Source organism: Amblyomma americanum, chromosome 7, assembly GCF_052857255.1.
Source record: "Amblyomma americanum isolate KBUSLIRL-KWMA chromosome 7, ASM5285725v1, whole genome shotgun sequence".
Lineage (NCBI taxonomy): Eukaryota > Metazoa > Arthropoda > Arachnida > Ixodida > Ixodidae > Amblyomma > Amblyomma americanum.
Window position 1 is genome coordinate 129,342,565 of NC_135503.1, and position 21,728 is coordinate 129,364,292.

The 21,728-nt window shown below is 48.2% G+C and overlaps 1 protein-coding gene across 1 annotated transcript in view; it reads right to left on the minus strand.

The window, feature by feature from the left end:
- Window positions 1-21,728, minus strand: part of LOC144099571 (decapping and exoribonuclease protein-like) — a 52,702-nt gene that overhangs the window by 17,072 nt on the left and 13,902 nt on the right. Inside the window, exon 4 of the mRNA XM_077632990.1 lies at window positions 18,279-18,414. Coding sequence (XP_077489116.1) covers window positions 18,279-18,414 — 136 coding nt within the window. The remainder of the gene's footprint in view (window positions 1-18,278; window positions 18,415-21,728) is intronic.

The following is a 21,728-nucleotide window of genomic DNA, read 5'->3' on the forward strand; positions in this document are numbered from 1 at the left end:
GCTTGAGAACTGCTTTTTCAGGTAATGCTGTCTAGGCTATCTGGTTTGAACTACTGCATTAGTGGGCAAATGTAGTGCACTCGACAGCATGTTGGCTCGCACCAGAAGCTTGAGCGATCTGGGTGAACACCTAGCGGACAGAGCACCTTTTGGGGGTATGTCCGGCTTCACCACACACTTTTATCGTGGCATTTTACAAACATTACTTTGAAGTTACGTAGCATACTTTGTCACACTCTTCTCCAAAGCACACTCCAATTGTTAAGAAGCAGCCGCCTCCATCAGTACTCTGTGAGATGAGGAAAATATTTCTGAAAGTTTTGCTTACAAGTAAAGTAGCCGACGGGTAATTTGGACTCCAATAATTCGGACTTGTAGGATATTTCGGACTTAGATGAGGCACCGTCAGTCCAAAAGTTCGATTTTTCGGACTAATTTCAGTCGCCTGTGGGCCAAAATCACCCATCTTATCGAATTTTCGACGGCGCAATAGGCGGCATCTTGGATTGAGGTGGATTTACTCTGCAATTGTATTGGCTTGACATACTTTCGGTACCTCATTTTTGCCAACAGAGGCCCCTGCGATCTCTGCCACTTCGAAGTGGTAGTCGGATTGTCATCACCGTCTACTTGTTTTTGTCTCCAACGTTGTCGAGGGCAGTTATCGCTTGTCTCGTACAGCAATCCCTCGTTATAACGAAATCGCTTTACTCGAAATATCGCTTTATTCGAAATTTCTTCCAGTCCCAACCCAAACGCAGGCATTTTAAGCCGCATTACTCGAAGCGCACAAAGAGCTTGACCCACTTAGAGCGAAATGGCGAGTAAAGGCATTACCATAAAAACTGGAATATAGGTCGAACTTTTTTTTAAAAAGCCATGAAGAAAAGTCGACCCCCGTCTTATATACCGGTCATTGGCGGAAAAACTACGGAAGTCTTGCAACAATGGGCGGCTAAAGTCAACAGCCTGCATCACCATTGCCATCAGCAGCAGTGCCGCCATTTTGCGTTTCCGTAGGTGCAAAGCGGAAGGCAACAGCAATTTACCGTCGCCTTCAAGAAAAATGCGATTGAGTACGCGGAATCTCACGGGAACCTGGCGGCACAGTGCGAATTTGGAGTATCCGAAAAGAGCATTCAGTACTGGCAGAGGCAGACGCTGCGTATTACAACTTGCAGCAACCAGAAGAAAACATCATTTCGTGGGCGGACCGCAGCGTATCCAGAATTGGAAGGAAAGGTTGTGCTGCGTGCAAGATCGCTGCCTGTGACTGCTGAATGCATCCGTGTGAAAGCGGTAGAGATCGCGCATGCCCCTAGGCTCACCATCCTTGGTGCGGCAATTCATGAAGAGGAAGGGCTTTGCTCTACGGTGCCGTACTTGCGTGTGCCAGAAACAAACACCCTGGTCGATGGGTGCGCGATATTGTTAAAAAATTTGCCAGGTGTACATACGAGCAGCATTTAAATGAAAATAAATACTGTCACCATTGTGCAACCTGTCGAGTCGCATTTGTTTCAAGGTAAGGGTGTCTTTAGGTACTTTTTCCATTGAGAAAGATTTTTTCATTTTTAGAATTTGTTAGTTAGGGGGTTGACCTATATTCCGGTCCGACCTATAGTCCGATTTTTACAATAATACCGCCGACGAATTAGTCTCAGGTAGGCACAGAACAGGCCACAAAAGTACCAAACCTACGACCGATTACCTGCCTAGTAACGAGAACCAAGCGAGTGCCGAGTGCCCCCAGATGTTTACAGCGGATGCGAACGGAAGCGCGCCCGAATCGGTCGCAGTCGCATCACTGGTGTCCCCAGTGATAGAAACCAAACGAAAATAAAATTTTCGTGACGCTTTGCGATGCCAGAAAACCACGGTCTCGTGGATGCCGAAAAGTGGCCAAAAGACCGCGGGCAGACTTGCACCGTAGCATTCCAAGGGGTGCGCTCAGTGAGCAAAATTTTACCGCTCTAAAGAACATTTCTGGCGCTGAAACGTGCCAAAAAGCACAAAAGAAGTGTACGTCCGATTATGAACCCATTACCGCTTGCGAGTCGCAAGCGAGGTGAGCTTTCGGCAGTGAACTGAGCTGCTCCCAGGCTGCCGTAGTCGTCGCTAAGCCTGCTTCACATCGGCCAAAACAGACGAAACTCTCGAAAGCGCGCGAACAACGTCATTTCCGAGAGTTGTCGCTTCAAACGAGAAGGCGACCCGCAGGTCGCGCTTGCGAGCAGAAACAACGGTGTTGTCGAGCTGCTGCCTCGTCGCAAGCAACTGCTGGTTGCACGCCCTTTGCCGTGTTCGACGCGAGGAGCTGCGTTAATAAATCGGGAAGACAACTTTGGGGAAGCCGGTCTAGAAATTTGCTTGCCGCTCATCATAATCGGCCTGCATCGTAATGAAACACCGCCCCTAGCTTCGTTGCACTTTTGACGGTGCAAATCGACCGATAACTTGCCGAAAACACGAAAAATCTAAGTGTCGTCAGCGGCGAGTCGGGCTGTCAACATGGCGGGTCAACGCAACCACAATGTTTCCCCGGTGATTTTCTTGAGCCGGTCATGCTTGATTCGCGCCATCCAACTAGACAAACGGTCTAAATGCGAGGTAGGATCACTGAATTTTGTTCCTAGGCATCTGTCAATGGCGCGGAAGCGACGCTGCGTGAACAGTGACACTCGAACCGTAGAATTAGCACAGTGTCGTCGACAACGGTGCACCGAAAAACTCGCCGAAAAACTCAATTGCAAACTTCACAGCTGTACACCTCGGGAAAAAAAGACTGCCCGTAATCATGCAAAGCCCCTACTGCAAAACTGTTCAGTTTTCACGATCGCACTGCGTACCTAAAATGAGCGGGTAATCGTTCTTTTTTTAGCACAACAAACACAACCTCAGACTCGAGCCACGGCATTTCCGTGAACCCCCCCACCGCATGATAGCGGCCACTGCCTTCGCGATTCGAAATACCCCAAAGGCTGAATGCATGGGCGGCGACCGCGGCCTCGTGCAATGCTTGGTCAGATTTGAACATGGGTTGCAGGCGCCCGGTAAGAACTTGAAACAGCCAAAGCTCACTGTCTTTTTTGAGCCTGAATAAAGTTCTGCTTCACTGAATACATTGTATTTTGACTTCTTCGCCGTTGCGGCGCAATTAAAGCTCGACTGCTTTAGATTTTCTCGGGTGATCGCTTATATCGAATTATCGCTTATAACGAATTTTTTCGCTGTCCCACTGACTTCGTTATAACGAGGGATTACTGTATGTTGAAAATTGGTAAATTGGTTTTTGGGGAAAGGAAATTGCATAGTATCTGTCTCACATATCAGCTGACACCGCGCTCCCGTAAGGAAAGGGATAAAGGAGGGAGTGAAAAAAGAAAGTGAAGGGCTCGGTAATAATTTCGACCACCTGACATCCCACAGAAAACGGGCGCCCTCACATGCAAGCGTTTCAGCGAAGCAAGGATTCAGCGAATAGAATAGAGCGAACAGTGTTGCGGCGCGGCGCTGCAAAGCGTTTCGCGAGCTTTTGTTTCACATGCGTCGCCGCTGCGCGCTTCCCACTACTGCAAAAACCAATGTTGGTGGCAGAAGATATGCACTTGCAACCGGTTTTGGTGGCCTGCAAACACAGAAAAGCGTGACATATAAGCATTACTTTAAAGGAACGTCTTGCTGGGCAAGTTGGTACATCTTTGGATTACAGGCGCGAAAACAGACAGACCACAAGGTAGATAAACGGGACGGGGCGCCACTCACAACTGATTTATTCGAAGGCACGACAAACATATGTTTGTCGAATAAATCAGTTGTGAGTGGCGCCCCGTCCTGTTTATCTACCTTGTGGTCTGTCTGTTTTCGCGCCTGTAATCCAAGCATTACTTTGTCATTTATTTTCATAGTTTATTTAAATAAATATAAATCTAGAGTTTTATGCATTCAACAGCACCACTTTATATAGCTTTTTTGAACAAAAGTTTGCACGTGCGGCGTATAAACACAAACACTGGTCTATGTGTATGCTTTCTTGCATGAGGCCTCTACTGGTCACGTGGCAACGCCGGGCCGTCAATGGTTGAGATGCGGTGCTGCCGCATTGCCATCGAGAAAATTTCCAACTTGCCCAAACCTCGCCACTCCAGCCGCTGGAGCTTCCTCCGCCGCTTGAGAGAGGGTGTATGAGCCGCTGCGGCGGGATTCGCGAGCGGTTCACTTGCATGTGAAACAGGCTTTAGCATTTCGCCTTCATCGAAACGCTGCCACCGCGTTCGGGTTCGAACCGGGGTACTCCGGATCAGTAGCCGAGCACCCTAACCAGTAAGCCACCGCGGCGGGTAAAGTTCGCCATTCGCCGTTTCGTCACTTGGGTTTCTCCGACCGCATCGACCGAGTGGCGCTCCCTCTTCATGAAGTTACATTCGTTCGCCTTGTTGTCATTGCGTCTGGCGGTTCCACTGCTTTGAACGAAAAGTGCCTTGTCTTTGCACGTGTTTGACGAGCGGTGTGGTGCACACTCGGGTTGTGGACAACATGGCCCCGCCGGTGCCGCCGGGTCCATCAAAGAAGCGTAGGAAGTATTCAGCTAAACGCCGTGACCTTGCTCTCTAGCGTGTATAGTGAAACCACAACTTTGGCACAAATACAGGCGCAAATCATCGCCAGCAAGAGAAATTTTCCGCAAGGTAAAATCAGTGACTTTTTTAACCCTATTTCACCTCAATAAAGTGATTTTTTTGTACTTCACTGATTTTTCGGACTGTTCAATTATTCGGACCATTTTTCGAGTCCCTTCGAGTCCGAAAAATCGATCGGCGACTGTATTTCTACAGGCCATGCTCGCATTCCGTATGCCTCCAGCTGGGAACCAATCTCATGCATAGGCATTTTAAGAACACATTGCTGTCGAAATGACATCTCATATTTTCAGCACCTCTTCTAGAATTTAGTTGTTCTTCACAAAAGGACGACATTATAGGTGTACTGAGAAATCAGAAAACTACTTTGAAAACTATTGCTTCCATGTATTCCTCTGGGCGCTAAGCCTACTTTTCACTCCCAAGTTTTCCCCAAATCATTCCAATCGGCAACAGCAGCACCGCTTAAGTCACAGATCGGTGTTGGTCTATAGCAGGAATGGTACAGGAAACTTAGCAGCTGGGAAAACACAGCACCCGAGTATACAACTGCGGGGCCCTACAGATTTACCGTATAACTGCGTGTAAGGGCCGCACTTTTTTTTTTCCAGATTTGAAGGCCAATTTTCGGGCTGTGGCTCATACACGCAATGTACGGAAAAAAACTTGTTAAGCAAAAACACACCAATGAGGGAACGAGCAGCATTTATTCTAAGTTCAATCGTCACTCGCAGAGTATTCCAACTCCGAGCTGGTGCTTTGCTCTGGTGCACGCTCATCCCACAAGAAGTCGCGCAGCATGTCCGCTCTCAACACGTAGCTGTTGTTCCACGCTTCCATCATTTAGCAGAGCGGCTCTTCTTCCAGTTCGGGAAACTTGCACAGCTTGCTTCGGAAAGCACACTTTTGTAGTGATAGCTACAGTACGCTAGCATTTCGAGCCTTCAGTGTGGTGGCGCCGCCACGTGGTCACGTGGTGCGGAGCAGCTGCCGACGAAACCGAGTGGGGGGAGTGGAGGGGAGAGAGGGACTCATGTCCCGGGACGAAGATGAAGAAGGAACGCCCAGCGAAACGGCACGGCAAAAGACTGACTTTGCAATTCGACTGAGCGAGTTTCACTCGGCTAGCTGTACCTATCCCGTCAGTCCAGGTTTAAGCAGAGCTAAACCGCAGCCATTTTTTGCAGCTTGTGTTCCTTAATGCATCCTTTTGGTTGCACCATCGTCGGAAGCACTTCTCAGCCAAGTCGAATTTCCTGCCCGCTGCATGCTTGCCGTGTTCGCAGCCATGTAGCTATTAAGGTGCTTGCCCACCGTGCTAAACTGCAACGCTCGGCGGCAGCACGCAAAAGTCACAACTACGGTGAACTAACACACTAACACGAATATAAACTAACACACTAACACGAACAAACGCCCGTGCCTTTGACATCCACAGAAGGCTGGAGCTGGGGATACTGAAGCCAATATGGATAGAGGGAGCTTGCGGCGGAGAAAAAACTTGATAATGATGATGAGCCATGGCCTCGGGCGCCACCCGTGGGCGGCACCTGGTAGCTATTGTGCGCATGCACATCCTCTGCGATCAGCTCCCGTGGCGCGCCTTTCGCGCTCTATTGTGGAGGCCCCTGTGCATGCTTCGCCTCCACGATCAAGCGCACCATTGCTCGTGCGTAGCCGAATCTGATCGCGGAGGCCACGGCACATGCATTTCGAAGGCTATTCCTGCGCGAGCTGTGGAAAGTCTGGATGCGGCCCTTACACGGATATTTTTTTTTTTATATTTCCTTCAGGAAAACAGGGTGTGGCCCTTACACGCATTTATACGGTAACACAATGGCATTAAGGGGGGAGACTGCTCTTAAAGAAAAGATTTTTGTTTCTGCACCAAATTTAATCAAATTACACACCCCTGACTAGATTTAGGGCAAATTAAAAAATTTCTGAACTTTAATTACAAATTCTGCTCCCAACATTACCTAGTGTACACATATGGCTACGTGCTAAAAAATGAATTGTGGTTCTATCTGCCATATATGCTGAGATATGCTAATTTGGGATTTGCTACGAGTCCAAAATTTCCATTTTGAGAAAAACAGCAAAAACAAACGAAGTGTTGTTTATGGCAAAGTACTTCAAATTTATTCACATACTGGCATTAGCAGACACCTAATAGCCTCCTGGGACGTAGTCTGTCTGACCAGAGTGATTGGAATGGCGCTTTTTCAGTGTGCGCTGAAGATTTTCTGCAGATTTGCGCTTCTGCACAGATGCTGTTTTCCTCTGGACATCTTTTTCCCGCATGCGCTTGGTTGTCTGGGGGCTAGGCGTTAGGCTGAGCTCTTGCAGTATACGTGCAGCAGTTCTTTCGCTCCCTGCACTGAACTTCACCACTGCTTCAGCCACAGCAGCCTGCACTGTGAAGAGAGAGGCATGCCTTTCCTTTCGAGCAAGGGACCATATCATTGAGTGCAAGCTCTCACTGTTGTTTTGAGTCTTGCCTCGTTGGCAGCGTTCTAGCAGTCTCCTGTCTGCAAGCCTTTCGTATATAGGCAGTAAGGCATTGCAGACATGAAGAGGTAGATTGTGCCGATGAGGTGGCATTGCCTCGCCTCTGGCCTCTGCCGCATTCTGCCGGCACCAAGAATCAGGGCCTGTTGGACGGAGGCTGTGATTTGAAGTGGAGTCGCTGGACGTCACATGATGGTAGGTGGACATCACAGCTTTGTGCGTGGCCTCCACATCACCTATGTGGGATTTGAGTGACCACGAATAATAAGAGCTCAATTTAGCGATCAAATCTTGCGTGAGCTTGCCTCTCCCACTAAGCGATTCTCCAGCAGCACCTTTCTGTTTGGTAACCACGTTGCGCAAAGCAGTGCCCATGCGTTTCTGCACGTGGTTCACACAATCCTCCTTATGGATTTCAATATATCCATACACTTCAGCTTCTTCTAAAGCGGGGAACGTGCGACTGTCCCCGTCAGACAGCATTGTGGTATAACGGAGGTTGTGTTGCTGCAGGGAACGCTGAAATAAGATCAGGGCAGCCTCAACCTCCATTTCACCAGCCTTTTTGGATGTGTTTTTTTGGCAGATGTGGCTCTGCTTCCACAATGGGTACGCCGGGTCGTCTTCTTTGGGGCCCTGCTCACAGCCGGCGCAAAAATTGCTCAGAACAACAAAGTCAAGAACAAGCCCTGTGAACAGTTCAATCACAGTTTCGACGCCGATGTGCAATGAATGCCCACGTGTCATCCATGAGCCGTCGAATGACACCGCGATGTTGCCCGGATTCCCGAAATTCAACTCTGTGTAAACTTCCCGAACTGATCGCGCGCAGTCGGAAGTCAACTTCTGAGCCGCACGGTCCACCGCGGGCGTCAACTTTTTCTTGACGTATTTCTGCCAAGTTTTTGAATGCAGACCGCGGTGGGAAATATTCATCACCGAAAATATGTCATTCAACGCGGCACGCTGGTTTCCCGTTGACTGCATCGCGCGCGCGGCGAGGATGTTCACCACGAACGGGCTAACTGTCTGGTCAGTCTCCACACGCGGCGAACTCCATCGAGATGAAATGTCGCCACAGTTCTCACATGTCAGGGTCAGTTTGGCGGCGAGGCCGTACTCTGTCAGATTTTTCAATCGTCACGTCGCCGTTGCATACTTTGCACTTCATTGAGGCGAGCATCTCATTCACCAAACGCAAGCTGACGATGGAGAAGGGGCATTTTCCTCGTTGGCGTTCCATAACCCCTCTCGCAACGGCGCCTCTCCTCCTCCTGTACCCTCCTCGCCCTCTTTTCCCCCTTTCCTTCTATTTTTCTCTCCTCCTCCTGTACTCTCTTCGCCCTCTTTTCCCCCCTTTCCTTCTATTTTCCCTTTTCCTCCGCCTCCTCGCCTAGTTGTTCTCCTCTTTCACAGCCGTTCCGCTCTTCGCTCCGTTCCTTTCTTTTCTATAACCTCCCCGCCTCGCCTTTGAGCTTACAGCGGTATCTTCGCGTGCGCGGGGCATCCATTGTGCCGTGCAGCGGCTGGGGCATAGAAAGCCTGGTCCAGCGTCTTGTGCGCGCTTATTTTGGAGCATTTCTGCAGCCGCTGCAGAGAAAGCGATTCGGGGACGTATTTTCGCCTTTGGAACGCGTTCGAATCGTGGTGCAGCGTCTTGTGTGCGCTTGTTTTGGAGCGAAAACGCGGCTCTGCGCCCATTTATGCAGCCACAGAGCCCTGTTCATTAACCGCCGCAGAGAAAGCGATTCGGGGACGTATTTTCGCCTTCGGAACGCGTTCGAATCGTGGTGCAGCGTCTTGTGTGCGCTTGTTTTGGAGCGAAAACGCGGCTCTGCGCCCATTTATGCAGCCACAGAGCCCTGTTCATTAACCGCCGCAGAGAAAGCGATTCGGGGACGTATTTTCGCCTTCGGAACGCGCCGCCGCAGAGAAAGCGATTCGGAGACGTATTTTCGCCTTCGGAACGCTTTCGAATCGTGGTCCAACGCGCAATAACGCGAGACAAACTACCCGTAGTCAAGTATTAGGGCCAAGCATACACCACGCGACAGAAAAAAAACATAGGTCGCGTAGAGAAAGCTATTGCGGACGTACTTACGCCCGCGAAATCTCGCCGTGAACACTTACGCTCACCGACTGCAGTCAAAGAGCGAGGCAAATCCACTTTGTGCACAAATGTGGGCGTAAACCAACAAACGCTAAAACATAGGGCACGTAATTCAGTTGACATTCCGACTGCGTTTCACTCATGCATATACATATGTCTTTTTAGAAGGCCAATTAAGCGCTCTTTCACTGCAAAGTCATAAGAGTTGGCTTCTCCTAGAAGCCGCTTGGCGTGAAGGGTAGCTTCCAGGGTTTGCGTCGCCAAGCTGTTTCTAGTCTTTGTTTTCATCAGGTTGATCAGAGAGAAAACTCTGTTGCACTGCAGTGCAGCGAACAGGGAAGCTTGTAGAGGCAAAGCCTTATTTCAGGGCGCCCGTCTGCCTCATTGAATCTTTAGAGCTCTTCTCTGCAGCGCTTCCCTCATCATCTCTGTACAGTCCGTGCATTTGATTCACCATGTAAATAGAATAAATATATTGTTGTCCCCCAATGTCTTCCTGAGTCCCGTCATCCTCGTACCTCCACCCTGCCCGACCCCGCTACTCGATCCCATCAATGCTTTCCGGATGGCGCATTGGTAGACTCTCAAAATCAAGGTGGTCAAGAAAGGGTGAATAAGGAGCCTATTCACACCGAAAAATAAAAATGACCCATACAGAAAGTAAAATTTCCCTACATTACAACAATAATCTATTTTTCCCCTAAACGTTTAAATTCTCTAGATATAGGAGAAAATCCCTAGGGTTGGCAGCAGTGTAAACGGAAAGAGGAGTGGGTGGGGGGAGAGGAGGAGGGGCCGGAGCAGCGAGGAGGGTTATGGAACGCCAACGAGGACTCGCGTACCGTCGGCCCGCGCGCGCCTCGGTACTGCAGTAAACAAGGCAGCTGAGGCGTGCTTTTTGAGAGCTGCAGAGAAGTTGGCGTTACGACCACTGAGAGTGAACAAAATTGAAAATTAACTTGGAGAGGTTTTTTACGGCACCACGGGTGTTCTTGCCCAACAAAAATCCGTCCGTCGCCTTTCTGTTTTAAGCGATGCAAAATCTTAAATGGGAGCACAGTTGCATGACTGTGTTCGAAAAGTGTGGAAATGACGGGGCGCTTACATCGCACCGCAGTGCAAGTTTATCGCCAAACAGAGCGGCTGCCAGTGATTAGTTGACCACAACAGCGCGTTTTCCGGAAAGGCGATGCTGCAGTGATCACCCTTGAGATTACTCAGACACGAACGTCACATGATTCATTTCACTTCTTTTCTTTAATCGAGAAACATCATTATGCTAAGTAAAGCAGTTTTCGGATAGGCAGCACGACGACCTTCACCTCAACCAACGACAGCAGTGGGTGACGTATGTGGCACAGTTATGGAGTCGAACCTTTACCCATGACCTTCAGTTGACCTTTGACATTGGGGTGCCCTTTGGGTTGACCTTAAGAGCACCCGATGGGGTGATGTGAAGCCACGTGATGGGTAACCATGCGCGCAGAAGCTTCCCGCTGAATTGCAGGGTTATTCAAGTTAAGGCACTGCCAACTTTCCCACTGAAAATTGCTGCTTGTGGTTTGGTTATTCTCGCGTGGAGGGCGCAATTCCCTCATTTAAGTGCGATGCAGCACTGAAAAAAAATCACACTTTCCAATAAATGCACGCCATAAAGAGGACTTGCGAAGAAGCCGCCTTGTGTCCACGATCAAAGGGACGGAGAGCAAAGACCTCAAGTGAATAGCAGGGCCGACTAGTAGTAGCCGAAAACGATGTAAATGCGTGGGAAGGCTTACTCACCACCAGTACGTCGGTGAGTACTTTATATGTGTCAGTATTTGGCAACCTGCTTCGTGTATACTTGCTCGTATTGGAAGCTTCTCACTCATTCACGCACGAACCGGCAATTGACGAACACAGCCCTTCTACACTATCTACCAGAAATTGAGAGGAGGGGGGAGGTATTCACTATACTCTTTTTAGGCTTGAGAATAGTTACCGAATGTAAAGAAACTGGTCGCCGATGTACTTTCCAATGCGACGGTTATGCAGACGCATATCAGTATATTTCGATTTTCTAGCTCTCTCCGGCATAGCGAGAATGCTCTTTTCAATCCTCTGTATGTTGCCTTCGAAAACACTTTACAAGCTGCGACTGCAGTACACGAACAGAGGCACGCAAAAAACGGCGCCATGTGACGTCACGAACCGACGAGTCAAGCGACGAAGATCATGACGTCGCTTAATTAATGGTAATGAATATAATTAGGCAAAACTAAGATTAATTACTATACTTAGTGATGACATCATATGAGTGTGACGTCATACCAGGTCAAGTGACAGCGATGTAATGTGCCATCAGACCTAGTCACGTGACGATGCTGTAATATGACATCACACCTACTCACGTGACAACGATGCAATTTCTCGTCGTACCAGGCCCCCATCTACCCCCTTCCACCCCCATTTCAAGATCCATATGGATCCCACATTACTACACATGCGCGCATGACGCATTGCAAAGAGTGCCCACAACCCGGTCCGCATTAATGACATTAGGATTGTCCAGCAGGTAAACGCGCCAGTTCTCATGTATGACTTACCGCAAAGATCATGCAACGACACACGCCTTTGACTCTCGAGATGATGGCGATGATGATGATGATGCTAACAGTGTATCCTTATGAGCGCGAGGAATTGTGATATACCGCTACCAAATTAAAAGTTGCCAGATAATTGATTAAATATTGTACATTACCCAGCAACAAGACAATTATTGTGCGGGAAAATAGGAATACCTGCAGCTAATAGTTAGGGATGATGATGTTGATGTTCCTGGGAGGTCAAGACCCTCCCTCGTTTCAGCTACTTCCCTCCAGGTTTGGAAATCCTAGGAATTCTCCGACTACTCGGTGATCCCGCGCCATTTTGAAAGAAAGGGCTAGATCACGTCTTCGAACACTGTGTCAACTATTGGTCAAAACAACTGGCCTAAAGGGGACAGCGTGAACCGCTCTCTCTGTCAAGAGCACCATGGCTCAAATTTCCCCGCAGCAGAATATCTTTTCCCGAGCACCCCCCCCCCCCCCCCCCCCCCATACGCCTGAACAGAATTTTGTGTACCATTTCGTCAACCAGTCTGAGAAAATTGTTTTAAGTCAATCACTTGTCTTCCTTCAAGACTGAACTAATCAATGGTATGCCAGCATCCTCGACGTTTTTACCTGCGAGCACCGCCCGTGCATTCTGCTAAGCCGTTTATATTCAACGACGGGTCTCTGCAAAATAGTTGCACGAAAGATAACGCGTAGTGCCTGGTCATCTGCAAGGCAGGCTGCCAACTTAACCGATCCCATACGAGAAAAGAAAAAAAAAGAGGATGATTAGAAACATACAAACAAAAATCGCACACTAAAAACAGAAGCGAACAACAGTGTGCCCCATTAAACGTCATATTTAGAAGGTTTGAAACAGCGACTCAGCAGCATGGCGCGAGCATATAATCAGTTCTATTATAAATCTTCATTAAAAAAAAGGAAAACGAATCGGCTACCACATCTCTATACGTTCATTATAGTCTTGCATTTTTTCGCCGCTAAAACACCGCTATGCTGGCGCGTTCGCCTCGTGTTGCGGTGTTTCGGCATAATAAGCGAATTTCCGAGAAGGAACAAGGAACCAAAGACCAAAAGGGAGGTTATTCGGAAGGATAAAAAAGTGGATACAAAAAAATGGAGCGAACAGCGGAACAGCTGCGAGAGAAAATTACAATTATTACAATTACCGCACCATTTACTCTCCTCGAAAAGCAATTTTCCAAATAAAAATGCCCCTTTGCTGTGCGGCGTTAAAGAACGGCAAGTGGACTAAACTGAAATGAGCCGTCCACTATAGTATTCATCATAATCTCTGCATCACTCCGGAACGTGTAACTCAACGTTTACCTTTCTGTTTTTTTTATTCACGCATGTACAGAAGTACGGTCGACCTCAGTTTTCGGCATACCGCCGAAGCAGACATCGTTTGGCGCATTCATAACCGAGCTCATTAGGCAGTGTAAGCTTTATCATCGTATCCACAAGCACAGCACCTTATCGCGGACACTTCTAGACGGCGTGCGCTTTACCAAAATTAACCGCACGCCACGCGCCCCCGTTTCATTCCGTCCCGATATCGTCCGCACGCGTCTACAGCAGCGGTGAGATGCACGCAGCCTAGCAGGCGTTGCATAACCCTCCTCGCCTCACCGGCCGCTCCCCCTCTTCATTCGCCCCAGCAGCGGCGCCAAACAGGCGGGACTCGGGTGCGCGGGGGTGCTGAGGGGGAAAAAAGCGCGGGAAAGACCTTCCGCGCGACCGGCCGCCTTGACATTAGGTGTCAGCCGAGTTCGTTCGCGTGCGCGGGGCCGCCATATTGCTGACCTGGCCCGAGAAAGCGGCGCCGCTGCATAGACAAGGTCGAATCGTAGTCTATGCGGTTATTTCGAGTAAAAAAGCGTTTCTGCGCGCCGTAGCGCAAGTAACTGCAAACTATTTGTGCTCCCTCGTGTGTAGCGGTGTATGAAACTCGCGTATTGCGCGCAATTCGAGCAAAAACGCGATTCTGCACGCCATACTGCGAGACACTGCAAACTACCAGTGCTCCCTCGCGTCCATCTCTGCATCAAATTGCGCCCGAGCTCGCAAACTCGCGGAAAGCTCGAAATTGCGCTCGGAAACTCGGACTGCTCCATACCCCATACTACAACATGCCCGATACCAGTGTTGCTGCATTGGCCAGTTGGTTTTTCCCAGTTGTCGGCTAAAAATTTCCCGTTTTTCCCCACAAATATATTTTTCTAATATATACTAATTTTAGACTAACCAAGGTAATAAATATAAGAATCAGAGAAATAAAATAAATACAAAGCCTGTTAATAATGAACATCAGCACTGGATTGTTCTTGATCACATCACCGTCAATCACCAATTCGTTTTTATTAGTTTTTGCATTGAGGCTTCCATTTGCTTTCTAGCCTCTCCTGTATAGACCGTAGAAATTTTCGCGAATTCCTTTACAACAACATGATTGCATGCCTAAATAGCTGGGAGCGGTTGGAAGCAATTAATAGAAGGGCCACTGTCAATATAGCTGGGAGAAATGCAAGGACGCAGCACTCGAAGCCTGAATGAACCTGAATGGGCCAAGGCTCTGTATCCAAGGCTAGGCAACAAATTAAAGGGAAACATCAAGCCAAATTTCTTCTCGCGACACTAGTCAGGCCGTCATGATAGCAGCATTTTTCCTTCATCTCTGCACATTTTCCCGAGAAAGCACAATTAGGACACCGGTGCTTAGCGACACCAAGATTCCGCGTTTTCAATGGGTAATTAAACAAAATTCCTCTTTTCCCTCGGTGGCTTGATTTTCCCACGAAATGGAAAATTTGTTCGTGGCACCAAACAAAGCTACCGCGGGTCAACGTGAGTCACGTGCTCTGCGCGCTCCCGTGAGTTTGAGTCGACCGGCAGGCAGCTACGGGTGCTACGCCATCGGGGCAAGGGGGAGGGAGAGTGGTGTGCTGTGACAGCAGCACTCGTTCCAGGAAGACCGGCGCTGGTATTGAGGAGGAGTCTCGGTCATAAGTCTCTCCCTTGTAAGACTCCGCCACGGTCAGTGAGGGGGGATGAGGGAAGGTGGGGCATGTGAGCAGGGTGTGTAGAAAGTCTCCTGAGAAGCATAATGATGTTTCTCGATTAAAAAAAAGAAGTGAAATGAATCATGTGACGTTCGCGTCTGAGTAATCTCAAGGGTGATCACTGCAGCATCGCCTTTCCGGAAAACGCGTTGTTGTGGTCAACTAATCACTGGTAGCCGCTCTGTTTGGCGATAAACTTGCACTGTGGTGCGATGTAAGCGCCCCGTCATTTCCACACTTTTCGAACACAGTCATGCACACACAGACACAGACGGCGACGGGCGGATTTTTGTTGGGCAAGAACACCCGTGGTGCCGTAAAAAACCTCTCCAAGTTAATTTTCAATTTTGTTCACTCTCAGTGGTCGTAACGCCAACTTCTCTACAGCTCTCAAAAAGCACGCCTCAGCTGCCTTGTTTACTGCAGTACCGAGGCGCGCGCGAGCCGACGGCACGCGAGTCCTCGTTGGCGTTCCATAACCCTCCTCGCTGCTCCGGCCCCTCCTCCTCTCCCCCCACCCACTCCTCTTTCCGTTTACACTGCGCCAGCTCTTCCGAGCCTTCGGCGCAGGCCTGCCAACCCTAGGGATTTTCTCCTATATCTAGAGAATTTAAACGTTTAGGGGAAAAATAGATTATTGTTGTAATGTAGGGAAATTTTACTTTCTGTATGGGTCATTTTTATTTTTCGGTGTGAATAGGCTCCTTATTCACCCTTTCTTGACCACCTTGATTTTGAGAGTCTACCAATGCGCCATCCGGAAAGCATTGATGGGATCGAGTAGCGGGGTCGGGCAGGGTGGAGGTACGAGGATGACGGGACTCAGGAAGACATTGGGGGACAACAATATATTTATTCTATTTACATGGTGAATCAAATGCACGGACTGTACAGAGATGATGAGGGAAGCGCTGCAGAGAAGAGCTCTAAAGACTCAATGAGGCAGACGGGCGCCCTGAAATAAGGCTTTGCCTCTACAAGCTTCCCTGTTCGCTGCACTGCAGTGCAACAAAGTTTTCTCTCTGATCAACCTGATGAAAACAAAGACTAGAAACAGCTTTAGCGACGCAAACCCTGGAAGCTACCCTTCACGCCAAGCGGCTTCTAGGAGAAGCCAACTCTTATGACTTTGCAGTGAAAGAACGCTTAATTGGCCTTCTGAAAAGACATATGTATATGCATGAGTGAAACGCAGTCGGAATGTCAACTGAATTACGTGCCCTATGTTTTAGCGTTTGTTGGTTTACGCCCACATTTGTGCACAAAGTGGATTTGCCTCGCTCTTTGACTGCAGTCGGTGAGCGTAAGTGTTCACGGCGAGATTTCGCGGGCGTAAGTACGTCCGCAATAGCTTTCTCTACGCGACCTATGTTTTTTTTCTGTCGCGTGGTGTATGCTTGGCCCTAATACTTGACTACGGGTAGTTTGTCTCGCGTTATTGCGCGTTGGACCACGATTCGAAAGCGTTCCGAAGGCGAAAATACGTCTCCGAATCGCTTTCTCTGCGGCGGCGTGTTCCGAAGGCGAAAATACGTCCCCGAATCGCTTTCTCTGCGGCGGTTAATGAACAGGGCTCTGTGGCTGCATAAATGGGCGCAGAGCCGCGTTTTCGCTCCAAAACAAGCGCACACAAGACGCTGCACCACGATTCGAACGCGTTCCAAAGGCGAAAATACGTCCCCGAATCGCTTTCTCTGCAGCGGCTGCAGAAATGCTCCAAAATAAGCGCGCACAAGACGCTGGACCAGGCTTTCTATGCCCCAGCCGCTGCACGGCACAATGGATGCCCCGCGCACGCGAAGATACCGCTGTAAGCTCAAAGGCGAGGCGGGAGGTTATAGAAAAGAAAGGAACGGAGCGAAGAGCGGAACGGCTGTGAAAGAGGAGAACAACTAGGCGAGGAGGCGGAGGAAAAGGATCGAAGTTTTATCCTCATTTTACAGCTCAAATATTGGCTCTGGAGATTAGAAAATTCACAGGCTGGTAGAGAAACAGCTGCAGATTTCAAAAATTACATTTTTGAAAAATCGATTTTTTCGCGATTTTTTATCCTCCAAGAGCTGTCTCCCCCCTTAAGGCTCCCGTTCTGCAAAAAATTTGGCAATAGCATCAGCATTGTGAGTGAAAAAGCAGGTGGGCCCACCTGCCATCTAGATCCCATGACCAGCGACGTCATCACAACCTGCCCACCATGGCAGGTGGCAGTTAAATTAACAACTGAATGTGAGAGGTTACTCGGGAAGAGCAACCTGGGTCACACAAGCCCTACCAGTGGCAGCAGCTGCAATCGCACGGCAGTGGCGCATTGCCTTAACCGCTGCACCACGGCACCAGGAGAGAATGACCAATTCTGGATACTATATGGGCACTGACCCATTAACACTATTGCATCACACCTTTAAAATGTTCCGAGTTTTTAACTAGTAACAGTACCAGCAAATTTAAACAGCTGCTCCACGTTATGTTTCCAGTAATGGGGCTGACTGGGCCAACTTATAGTATGAGAGAATCTATATCATGGGAGATAACAAAAGCATGCAAAGGTACAAGAAATGAATGGGTAACGCAAGCACTAACTGTCAGCCACACTTTGTAGCAGTGATGGGCAAATATTTCAAATTTGCAGTAGTAGTTTGCAAACAGCACTAAATTTTTCAATACACTTTTTACTGCTTAAATTGTAACATTTTCTCTAACAATCAAAAAATCTGAAATTTTCTATTTCATGTGAATTTGCGGCGATATTTCTGAATGCTGTTCACTGCTTCAATTTTAACAGCCTTGCACTCACTACATCAGTCTAGTTGCTCTTGGCAGAGCTGAGTGCCAACATGCAATTATGGCATGAGCTGTGGGAGTGTGTACCAGCCCGACAAACTGGGCAGGATAACATCATGGTTTGCACATTTGAAGAGTGCCTGCCTCTACTGTACACATGTTATTCAGATACACACGCTAAGCCAGCTGGAACTGTGGGCTGTAGAGTGAGTTGCACACTGGTAGCCGAGAAGTACGGCTTTCATCACTTTTTTTATCTTAGCAGAGAGTGAAAGTCAGACTTTTTTTCCTAATGCCATTTCATAGGTTTGTGAAGAAAAGAACTGAAGGGAGAAATGACGGCACTATTGCTGAAAGCACTGGAGCCCACAGGCAGGTTTCTACACCTTGAGTAAAGCTGAAATTTGGGCGAGATGGTATGCATTCATTGTAAGGGAACAGTGCAACAGCGACAGGACATAGACAGGCAAGCACGAATGAAGTCAGCACTTGTCTTGTCTATGTCCCACCCCTGTTCCCTTACAATCAAGGCCGGTTCCAGCCACTGTCACTGAAAAGCAATACAGAGTGGCACACCAACCTTTGCCCTATGTGTCATCTCACGGACATCAAACTCCTCGAGTGTACCCACGAGGCCATTGTCATCACGGAAGCCGCACAGCACCCGTGGGATGCCCACCAGAAATGACTGCGCCCACCATTTGAGCAGCTTGAACCTGCAAAGGGAAGAAGCGATACAACGGACTGCAGTTGCATGCTAGTGCTACACGCACTCCTGTTCTGATTATAAAATGTAAATGAACTACTATAGTAAAAGCTCGTTAATTCGAAATTGCAGGGACTGCAGAAAACATCTAAATTATCCCAAGGTCGAATTATCAACGACACTAAAGAAGCTGCCAAAAACCGTTTGTGTGAGTAGATTTGTTTCGTGAAAAACTGGGCAATGGTGATCGACTTTTGAGATAAAAACTGCATGGAAACGGCAATTTTTCACAGCTCCATCAAATGCTTTAACGGGCTCTGAAACAGTTTAAACCGAGGGTAAGGAAAACAGAAGGTTGATAGATAATGAAAGACATAAGATCATATTTGTGCAGCTAGAAAGAGACCCTGCTATTAAAAATGACCCTCTGCCTTTTCCCTCTCAACTCATACATCAAAGCGAGCCAGAAAAGAGGAAAGATTACAGGCCGTGATTATGCTCTGCCAAAGAACATGTTACCCAGCTCGGTTGTTTACACCGGCTGGTGCCCTTGCGCCCACCGCCACAACTGTAACCGAGGGGAGCGACCGAGTCACCGCGTACAAACCGGCCGTGACCCTGTAACGGCGTTTTCCCTACTTAGTCTACTATGAAAAGTTGTTGCGGCTTTGCTCGCAATTTGTTGCATGGAGGGCCAATGACAGCCCCTCGCAACATACGTCACGTGACGTATATGACAGTGTATGGCAGGATTCACGCAAGAGCCCGACACCAGACGTGGCCGCAAGAAGCGGGAAAGAAAATTATAAGAAATGAATTGCAAATTATTGGCTTGCTTTCGAAAATTTGCATGCTGCGTGAACGCTCAATAACCTTCACTCGACATAATGGACGCCCTCTAGAATCACCTTCAAAACCATTTCATGGACCCTTTAATGTGTACGCACTACATGTCGGAAGTACAAGTGCTCCTCTTCGCATATGGCGTTGCACAAACAGCAGTGCGCAGTTTTGGCGCACTCAGTGAACCGAATAATTACGTGGTCGGAGGCGAGAAAAATTTGCACTGGCACCAGAGCGCAAGACGCCTTCGAAATAATTGGCTGACGATTACGATACTCAGCAATGCGAAATCTGAACGCAACTGCAGCGGCATTTCAACCATTGCAATCACATATGAAACACACAGTGCCGAATAGTGGCGACGCGCCTTTGCAACAGCCAGCTCTCTCGCCCAAAGATAGGCAAATGCCCTCATTTTTGCTTTTCCTCCCTCACTTTTGAATCGATGGCCCTCCCTCACCCTCATTTTGAAGTCATCCCGCCCTCCCCCGCCCTCACATCGTCGGCCCTCCCACCCTCACCCTCAATAACAGTCGTTTTAAAATTCCAGTTGTTTTCTGTAGTCGGCTATATTACTGAGTACTGGACATATAAGACAAGCTCTCAAGGCACTATTGGAGAAGTGCTAGATGCTTATATTGTTGTGTGTGTGCGTGTACGTGTGTGTGAGTTGTTTGAGCTAATCCGCCAGACGAAATCGAGACAGTTACGAGTGGAGCCCCAAAATATCACTCTGGCTTTACTTCTGGCATGCAATGCATACATGGGCCCTGCACTTATTAAAATTTCATTGTTATCTAATGCACTGCTGAAATGAGTCAGCGCGTTGTTGTGTCTATGTACAAAAACATAAGTACACGAAGAATATCTAGAAAACGATGCAGTAGTGTTTACCACGACAATTACAGTAAGTGCTAAATGTCTGATGACGCTTCCACGTGCACGGATGGAAGATGATGAAGACTAGGCTTTTGAACTACAGCGTAAGAGACTGGCAGTTTAACAGGCGTGAAAGCGGGTACGTGACGAAGACGACGACACCGCAAGCACAGCTCGAGAGTTTGGCACTTCGTACAGGCAGGATGGTAAGATTTCTCTTAAATGATTGTTCATCTGAGGAAAATGTATGAACCGAACGAATTTAAACCGGAGTGGCACTCCCTCTTGGTGACGTGCTCAGCCTTACCTCGTGTCTAGTACTCTGTTGCTCTTGTCTTTTTGCGATGTGTTTCGTGGCATTTCTTAAAAGCTCTCTAAATAATTTAGTTCATATATATATTATAGTTTCAATGTAATAAATACCATGCTTAAAAAAAGCTGTGGTGATGACGAAGTGGTCTGAAGCACCAACCAGCGGAACTGATTTTTTAGCGCCGCCACACGTTCGGATCCTGCTTGCCCAGCTATGAAGTTTTTTTTTTCTTAAGTGTCTTCCCCCAGTGCGATGCCAGCTTTCCGCTGCAGTGAGGCTCTTATACTGTCACTTAAAACAAAATATTATTCAGGCCACTTGACAATTAAACGGATCACTAAATGCAGCATTTGGGCTGAATAATGGGAAACACTAACTCCCCGAGTCTGCTGCAAACGATTCCTGGGGTTGCAATTTTAGTACTTTAGCGCTCCACTCCGCCGAAAAGCGATTGTCTGTCTGTCCGAAGCCTGCTTCTAGCACGTTTTCCACCTTGGTCACGTGACGTCGTGACGTCATCACAAACTGCCCATCGTGGCAGTTCAATTAATGATTAGTCACGAGAGATGCCTCAAGAAAGACATGGGTCTCACAAGCCCCACCGATGGCAGCACCTGCCGTCCCAATGCAGTGGTGCGTAGCTTAACCGCTGCACCTCTGCTTGAGGAGCGGAATCAGGACTCTTAGGGATCTGTAGGTGTAGAGAATGACCAATTCTACCGCAGTACGAGTCTAAAATGATGCAGTATCACGCAAACTTACATCATATGATATATCAACCAAAGCAAGCCAGTCTAAGTCAAGCAAAACCATAGAAAGTGAAGATAAACCATGCAAAACCAGGGCCAATAGTGCTAGCGCACGATAATTCGGGATTAACCGCAAGCTAAACCGCCTGTGATTATTTACTTGCACGTCTACGCGTTACCAAAATGCTGAGTGTCAATTCCCTACTATGCCTGCAAGAAATATGGTTCATAAAAACAGGCGCACGATTATGTGGTCACACGTATCACCAGGGACTGAAATAAACCAAGAGATGTTTGTGCTATTTGAAGAGCAGTACAACTTTGTTTTTTAGCACCTCGTACAATGCAAGGTGGAGCGAGCGATGATTCAGACCAAGGTGGTTAAGGTGCTGCTTTATTTCCATGGTAAGACTACAGTGCTTGACTTTGGCCACCGCATTGCAGCACCGCTTTCCTATACTGCAATTCCTGCGAAAACTGAAAATATGAAGATGATACGTCTGTACGGAACCACTCGCAGTGTCAATGAAAAAATTCTAA